Source organism: Pieris brassicae, chromosome 2 (genome assembly GCF_905147105.1).
Source record: "Pieris brassicae chromosome 2, ilPieBrab1.1, whole genome shotgun sequence".
Lineage (NCBI taxonomy): Eukaryota > Metazoa > Arthropoda > Insecta > Lepidoptera > Pieridae > Pieris > Pieris brassicae.
The window spans coordinates 14,188,947-14,197,944 of record NC_059666.1 but is presented as its reverse complement, the minus strand read 5'-3'; the positions used below and the strand labels follow the sequence as shown (position 1 = coordinate 14,197,944).

Here is an 8,998-nt window from a genome sequence, read left to right as displayed (position 1 = left end):
GAGGAGTTATTATTGTGGTATTATTGGGACATATACAACGTGTAATTGGGTACACTGGAACTCTTGAAGTTTATTAAAATTACATTACATTAAAATTAAATTTATTAAGAGTACAACGTGACGATTTTTACTGATAGGGCCCCATCAAAAGAAATTGCAACGGGCCTCAGTTGGTATAGATACGCCACTGTAGGCACAGTATAGAATTACGCATTATAATTTAGTAAATTTACACTTCTTAAACACTTTTCCAAGTTTAGTATAAGCTTTATTCACTATTAATAACAATAATAAATAACTATTATGTAAATATTTACTACAAATGATATAACAATCCCTTGACATTAGAATACGTTCCAGCGAAGAATAAAAGTATTCCAACAATTATTATAAAAATATTCTTCCAGAGACGCCACTTCCATTTCCCTAGACCTGGCTTCTCCCACACCACCAACAAGTCGATTATCGCTGGGAATATAAAGCCCATGTTTGATAGAGCGAACGCTCCAAGCTAGAAAGAATGAAGTTTTGTTTATTAAATGTAGTTAATATTCGAAACGGCAAAATAACGGCCTAGTTATGAAAATCAAAATGTTTTATTTTTGTTCCCTACGTTAACTGAACAATACAAAATAGGTGTAATCAGACTATCTCTATCCGTTCTAACAAATAAGATTTGGAGCTTTTCAACATAAAGCACGTTTGATACATCTTCCTTAGAGAAATAAATCCTGTAATTACAACAAATTTTGATATAGAATCTGGCTTTATTTCATTTAGCCTCAAATTAATCTTGAGCGGTATTAAAACTGACAAGCTTCTGACAAGATTTTGATCAGATTTGGATCTGGTTAGTGATTATATTACGGAACTTAGTTAAGATTTTATATCGGTTTTTCTAGATTCACAAAATGTCCATCCGTCTAATTAGAGCAAAATAACATACGAAATTACATTTCATTTATTTTTCTTGAGTTTTTTTCTTCATTACATGATCGTATAGTACTTAAAACATAGAAAAATGGCACCTAAATACAAATTATAAAATATTACTTACCAATCCCATAAGGTTTCCAATATTGGGAAAGCCTATAGCGACCGCTGTTATAGTAACAATAAAACCTGCTCTATACACTCTCTCCCAAATCCAGTGTTTCTTTGGGTCATGCTTCTTTGATACATAATGCCAGACGAGGTTAAAAGGCGCCCAGAAGTTGAGGGCAAAAGTTACAAAAATCATGACACCCATCAAACCTTTGAGAACTGTTGGAAATCTTTAAAGGAAAAATTAAATCATCAAAAATTATTATGCATCAAATGTTTACCTAGGTAACACTGAAAAACGGCTTAATGTAGAAAGTTGCCATTACTTTTATTGATTTTTCAAAGTAATCTGTGTTCCTCTCTACACACGCGACGCATTCGATGGGACCACTGAGAAAAGCAGTGGGCCCATTCTTCCTTATGGACCATAGGGGCTCTTCATAGCTTTGTTGTTGAGTAAGCTCACAACGAAAGTCATAATTAATCATTGACCGAAAATGTTCTCGCGTTAGGTTCATTTTTACGTGTAACAAGAATTTGGACTTGCTGCCAATTCACAAAAACAAATGAAAAAATGACTACAGTCGTTTAGGTTACCACAGAGTTCTAAAATAGGAATTCAAAAAAAGTTTTTATTAGCAATGTTTCTAACTGGCCAGTTCTAAACATTTTCAGTGTTATTATTACGCAATTTAACCTCATAGAGTATAATTTTTTTTATAAATACAATGCACTGTGTTGGGCAATGCTATGTCAATTTGCACCTGCTCTTATATATTTACATAATATTCAACGTTCTTCATAAAAAGGGGTGAAATAACCAAATAACTAAAACATACACGATCATGAATGATGTTGCCCATTTTTAAATAATTACTAATGCGTAGGATAGCTTAAAAATTTGTGATCTATTATCAACTTACAAATCAGAGGGAAAATTCAAGGTGACCGGCGATATAGAGTTTTCACCAAAGCCCCAATATCCAAAAAACCCAACTGTTATGAGGAACAATAGTACTATTGTCATACCTGCAAAAGACCAGACATGAATGAAACAAGTGTTGTGCCGGGAACTGAACTCAAATCTCATTATTTCATTTAAGCCAATGGTCAACCATTTAGTATGAAATTTTTCAAAGTATTAAACAAGAAATATTTTTTATTTTTTTGACACAATTAAAAATTTAATTAGACATCAACTACCGATATCAACTCCGGGGAAAAAATACAGATACCACAACTTTCTCTACAGCTGTGATACTTTTGACATTCAACACCTTTTGTCTTCAGACACCGTGACCACGCACGCTGTAAAGGACGCCAAACGTCGGAAAAATTTAAATTTAAAATTATGTAAATAATTATAAGTTTATAATTATAATACATAGCAATCAATCCGGTTAAAAAGTGTTTTCTTTCAAGTTATATATTTTTTTTAATTCGTTGCATATACGATGTTTCTTTATAACTTACCGCATGTTATTACCATTAGATATTGTTTAGGATTCTGCATATTATTCTCTATGGGCAATATTACTCCAATGCCTTCCATACTGAACACAACGATACCGCAAAATTCAAAAAAGCCTAAGGCATCTTTCCAACCAGGTACAGTAGCGATAGGTGGCGCTGTTCGCAATCCATATACTATTGTTGCAACTACGCATGCCACTGTAAGAAACGTAGTATAAAAATACATTTTTAGATCACTCCCTGCTTAAGCGTTAAGTTTCTCTGTCTACAAGGATCTTAATGTGGAATCAGTCCTAAATACGATAAAAGGGTTTCCTTTAGGTTACTTAAACAGGCTACATAACCATGAGAATGCACCTTCGTGATACAACAGGAATAAGGCGACTAAACTTTTTTAGTTACTAAAACTACTGTAGTGAAAATAAGTGCAAGTGCGGTGTCTCGGACACACGAACATAGTGTCAAAACATTATAAAACACTAAGACTGTTAATGAACATTACCTTAGTTAATGCTATTCTCTAGTATTAAAATTAAGTCAATACAATATTACTTGTTAGCCACAATTATTGTTTAGGCTATATTGTAGTTCACGTAAAGTGGCTTGATGTGAACTTTATTGTAAGAAAAAAAATAGTTTCCGTCAATATATCAAATCAAATTACAATATTAACGCTCGCTTGAACTTTCCAGTGAATTGGAGTTTCCATAAAACGTGGACTAGAGTTATTACCGCTGTTACCATGGTTACGATTTTTTCATTTTGTAATATTACTTGAAAAACTGTTTCTTTAAACTACGACCTCAAAGTTAAGAGTGCTAGGCTAACAGTTCATTGCAGATGCGTTGTTTTTCTTACCAATAAATACATCAGCAACCAGTGTAAATGGGGCCAAGTACTTCAACGACCTTATCATACAAAGCAGTAATATAGGTATCAATAAGGCCAAAATATACAGCCTTAACCTATTCAAGTCAACGATCTCTTGGGTGTCATGTGTATTTTCTATTATATCTTTTACAGTCTTCGCTATTATGATCTGGTAGACGCAGCAGGCCCCAAACAAGTCTATACAAATGGTTAAATCCACGGCGTATCTAAAAGTATATTTTATGTGATGTAAAAGTTTTATTGTCTTATGAACTGGAAAATATTCCTGCTCCTTGAATTATTATACACTGTTTAGTGACGATCTAAAGAATTAACACGTCAATATCTTAGTAACAAAAACCATTGCTTATAAAGTAATAAGCAACATTGATTTTATTTAAAAAGTCGGAGGATCTAGGAAGAATCAATTTTTTTGTGCTTTTCAACTATACACCCGGAACTACCTATGTAACATAAGTATGAATATTCAAAACGTATGTAAAGTAATTTATTTATATATTACAATATTCAATACAAATCACAATGAGCGAGGATAATAACTTCTCCGAAAATAAAACGCTTTTGTTCAAGTCATTGTTACAATTCTATTAATGTCCCAACTAAGACAACGCATACTTGCTGTAACAAAGCGTAAAGCGTACACAAAAGACACTAAAGGTATTTATTTTACAAACCTGAACCATTTACTATATTTTCTTATTGAGGGGAAGGGACACACTTGTAAAGAAGCCTCCGCTACGTCTGGATACGACATCTCTGGGACGTGTAACATTTTGTACAACTTCTGGGCTGCACTCACTAACATCTGGGAAATTAGATCATAAACGCTTAAGGCATAAACTCGATATGGATTATCGAGACAATTTCGTGATTGTGACTTTATTATTCTTGTACCACGTAATTTCAAATTTGCCTATGATTTTTAGAACTACAATCACGATTGAAGATCAGGTAGATTCTCTCGGTTAAACAATAATTGTTTTGCTTAAAAGTTTATTGAATATCGTTTCAATTTAGATGAAAGGACTTTAACAAATAACGAGAGTGTACTTACGTGTAAACAATAGGAGATATATATTCCAAAGATAACGGATACAAATAGAGAGGTCCAAAGTCCAGATTTCATGAAGGCTTCGTGGATACCAAGAATACCTCCTCCAAGACATCCCTTTATAAGGTGTCCAGTTGATTCTAGAAAACTGTAAAGAGATAAGTAGATATAGTTTCGCAATCTACCTTTTTCCTACGGTATTTAAATGTGTTTAATTATTAAACTGTGTTAATAAATAAAAAATATACTAATAAATTTACAGACAAAAGGGTTATATACCATGATGATAGTGATCTTCTTTTCTTATGTCTTTATATGTATAATAGACTTGGTTCCTTCAAGAGTGTAACAATTCTTAAAAGGCCGGCAGAGAACTCGCGAGCCCTTTGGCATTGAGAGTGTGTATGAAAACTAAACATTAGGTGAGCCGTTTGCCCTCTGTTTTATAAAGGGGGTAGGGGGAGTAGGGGGCCTTAAGACTACTACAATAAAAAGTATTTAGCCCTTATTGCTATTGTTAGGATAAACCTACTATAGGAGGAACTTATTGGCCAACAGAATTTATTTCAAGTTTACACAAACACATCAAAAATAGCTACCTACTTATTTCTTTTCCGTGGAACTCGATTCGCAACGAAGTCATACGGTTCCTTTTCTGATTGCACATTGTATATACTGCCATCTGGCGGTGGCTGCGGTGGTGGTTTTGTCACATTATCTAGTCGACTCTGTTTGTCTGTCTGCAATTAAGTACTCTTAGAAACTAGAATAGAATTAGGTACGCTAACGCCCTACGCTCTACAGACTTGCTCTTACTTCTGAATGTTTGCTGATATTGGTATTCATCATACGAGCAAATTTTAATTATGTATATAGGACTACCTGAAGGTAGTTACTGGTATCACACGCGCTCGCTGTAGAGAATCCCCCAATGGGCATCTTCCACCGGGACGCTTATCACCCGGTGATGGATGCACATGATGACCTTCATCTTCTGGGAGGGGCAATTGTACACTCTTTGACCAACATAATTCAACTATTAACCTATCTCGGGGCAAACGGAGCAAACCAACAAAAGCGCCCCCTTCGACACTCGCCATGGACTTTACAAATGTTAGAGGGCTCAACTCCAACATCCACACTATCTCTAATCATTTAGATACTGCGAAGCTGGCCCTGCTATTTCTAACCGAGACTCATATATCCTGACCAGCTGATACTTCTCCATTTCTACCTCTTCTACTCGGGGTTCAAATTGGAAAATTCATTTGTGCCGCGGGCCTTAGCTTGGGGAGGATATCTGTTCTCGTCCTTTGGGAAGCTTGAAGGAATGGAAGGGCCTATCTAATGTCGGGCTATGCGTAGACTGAGATGAATATCCACGATTATACGGTTTCCTGTAGCGGTCCCATAGCGGAAATGACGAGACTGACTGACTCATTGAGCACATCCAACGGCTACAGATTCCCTACTCGAAAGGGTTGCTAGAGCTGAAATGCTGATTGGCTCGACTTTGAAACCACCAATCACGCGGGAAGGTCCATAAATCTCCAATGTCCAGTTCAAAAGCTCTATTTTCTACAAAACTAGACAAATATCACCGAAGAATATGGGATTTCCTTGGTCATGTCTTGGCAAGGAAATCCTTTAACGTAATATTGAAGTCTTTTTGCTGTTATATAATTATATACAAACCAAATACCATGTAAATATAAGGATAACATTAATATGTGAGTTATCAATTCTACAATCTCTATGACACAGAATCTCGGTTATTAAATATGATAACAAACAAGCGACTCTTTATTTTAATATTCATTTTCTTTCAGAGCTGTTCTTAGACGTTTAACCTATTTAATAAAGATTTAAATAAGCATAGAGGGATTGCATTTCCCTTACATAAACCTAATTTTTAACATCAATTATTAATTAATAACTATACTACACCAATATAATAATATTATACAGATATGTAGTTTTGTATGTAAAAATAAATAAACTAAAAAACTGTACCGAATTGTGAATTTATTTTACCAATTAAATGCTATATTTTTCCTAAGTGACGTATATTTCCATTAAAAATTAATCCATCCTTCCTATTCTGGAAAAGGACCTGGCGACCTTAGAAATATTTTAACTATGCTAAATTACGACAAAATAAGAACTACATATGTAGAACTGAAGACACTATCGCAAACGCGGTAAAACGTTACCTTGAAAGCAATGTTTCTTCAATAATCATCGTATTGTATTTTTGTCACTTGTACGAATTGGTTCCATCAATAATATTTAATTAGACAACAACGCAACACATTTAATTCCAGGGACACGCATATTGATACGGTTGAGTTGTGAGTGTGCTATGTTCTTTAAGATAATATTTTAGTTGTATAATAAAGTTACAAACGCTTTAACTTTTGTTCAAAACTTAAATGGTATTGGGCTGGTCATGTAGCGAGAATGTCAAGCAGAAAGTGGACCAAACTAGTTACCCAATGAAAAAGGACCACCAGGCAAGAGGCGGAAGGGGAGACCCTTGGGAAGATGATATAAAAAGATCAGCTGGCATAAACTGGCACTCCATAGCACAAGACTGACAAAAATGGGCATCTTTGGAGGAAGCCTTTACCCAAACCGGGGTTCCTTTTAATTCATAAATAAATAATGTATATATATTACTAACGGAATCTAAGCTAACCTACTAACAAAATTCAATATTTTTGGTTACTGTAATATAGCAACTACCAACTATTGTACAACAGGAAATAAAAAGGCTTATTATTATAATAAAGTACTTTTCCGGTTATTTATCTTGTAGATTTTGACAAACTGTTTCCACGTAGCTGCCCTGGCGACTTTACTTGCGTAATTCGGTCGTAGCGTAATTTCAAGAGAACCACACTCTTCACCGATAAATGAAGTACCCAACATAAAATAAATAATATTTTCGATTGAAAATGTTGTGTGATGTTCTAGTAGGTCCTTCCGCCTCTGACTAGCAGAGGGTGTAGGTGCACTTTCACCGCAAACTGCTGTTGTCATTTTCAAAACACCAGTTATAATTTCTACAAGTCGATTTATATGAACTGAATGTTCTAAAGTCAGACCCGTTTTGTATGATGATTTGCTATTTTAAAAGTACGATCGTTTTTTACGCCAGCTTTTTCTCTTGGTCTACACCCTCTGTCTTCTTTGCCGATGAGTAGGGATGTGTGCGATACAGATTTAAAGCATCTCCTATTACTACATATATACATAACTTTTTTTAATATTTTGATGTCACTTAGCTAATTTTGCACGGTTCTTAGATACTGTTGGTGTTTTCATTGTTATAAACTTTCCGTAACTAATTTGGCATGAATATGTAAATAGATGAGGAAAAATAGGTTTTAAAGTGTGTAATTTCCCAATCGTCTAATCGTTATAACTGTTTTTATATTGTTGAAACCTGTTTGAGGTCTGATGGAATATTAGCTTCACTGTAATAAATTAATAGATTTATAATTTATGCATTGTTGTGTTTTTAAGGTAACTAAACGTCATTGACCTGTTACAAAAAATAAGAAAACTTAAATAGAATTGGGCTGGGCATATATATAATGAAGACTAACAAAGAAAAAAGAAATTTTTCTTCACCCGAGGAACGGGAAAAAAAAACGAGCTGGTCAAATCAAAAGATGGGAATACGATCTAAAGGATGGAGTAGGTCTGCCAAAGATAGAGAGACGTGGAAACAATTGGTTTTCTATGTCGACAGAGAACCTGATCCAAGTGTTTGCTAATAAATGTATTATTATGTAAATTAGATTTAAGAATACTACTGTATTATAAGAATAGCATGTTAGTCAAAAAGGTCAGCGACTAATGGGCTTTAATTATTATTGTTATAGTAATTTGAATTTTTAGTAAACCAATATAATGACGGTATGTTTTTTATAAAATAAAAATATTAATTATGAACTTGTAAATATGTATTTCCAAATATCTTCCGTAACTATTATAATTTTGTGTACGGATGATATATTACGTATTAACAAAATAAAGTATTTGATAAGAATATAATTAATGATAGCAGTTTCTTAAATAAAATTCCATTGCTTGGGAGATGATTAAAATCAAAATTAAAACTTACCTGTTTTGTACTCAATTCCATTTTCGAACACGAGTGCACTCTTTGTATGTTGATTTACGTTTCAATAAAACACAGTGTCGAACAACCTTCAAAGCGCAAAGATAGAAGACATACCTATCTCGAGAATGTCTCTAAGACAAAATAGCGATCGAATAATGTTTGACTAATGCTAAAAGACGCGACACTCATTTTAATTTTGTGGTTACCAGTTGCGTTTATGATTGTTTAATAATGAGCCTTGAATTATATAGAGGTATTGAATCACTGCGTGGTTGGCTACTTTCCCTTGTTACTTGACGGGCCTTTACCGGGCTGTTTAAAAGGCTTACATTCAACATGAAGAGTATTACTTAAAAAGTTTATAAAATGACATCCAAATCCTACATATCCACATGATAAAGCAAAAC

General features: G+C 34.0%; 1 protein-coding gene across 1 annotated transcript; it reads right to left on the bottom strand.

Annotated features, from left to right (window-relative positions):
- Positions 1-117: 117 nt before the first annotated feature.
- On the bottom strand, positions 118-8,746 carry LOC123720782 (proton-coupled amino acid transporter-like protein pathetic). Its single transcript, XM_045677544.1, has 9 exons — positions 8,592-8,746; positions 5,063-5,199; positions 4,463-4,607; positions 4,083-4,213; positions 3,376-3,614; positions 2,518-2,715; positions 1,968-2,073; positions 1,058-1,274; positions 118-511 (listed from the first exon to the last, which is right to left on the bottom strand). Exons 1-9 carry the CDS (start codon positions 8,610-8,612, stop codon positions 317-319), a joined length of 1,389 nt encoding a protein of 462 aa, XP_045533500.1. The 5' UTR covers positions 8,613-8,746; the 3' UTR covers positions 118-316.
- Between the last annotated feature and the right edge of the window lie 252 nt (positions 8,747-8,998).

Excerpts from the sequence above, each read along its gene's own strand:
- LOC123720782 (XM_045677544.1), bottom strand. The coding sequence starts at position 8,612 with ATGGAATTGAGTACAAAACAG. Across the intron at positions 5,200-8,591 it reads TGGAATTGAGTACAAAACAG|ACAGACAAACAGAGTCGACT; the intron begins GTAAGTTTTAAT and ends ACTTAATTGCAG. Across the intron at positions 4,214-4,462 it reads ATATCTCCTATTGTTTACAC|ATGTTAGTGAGTGCAGCCCA; the intron begins GTAAGTACACTC and ends CTAATTTCCCAG.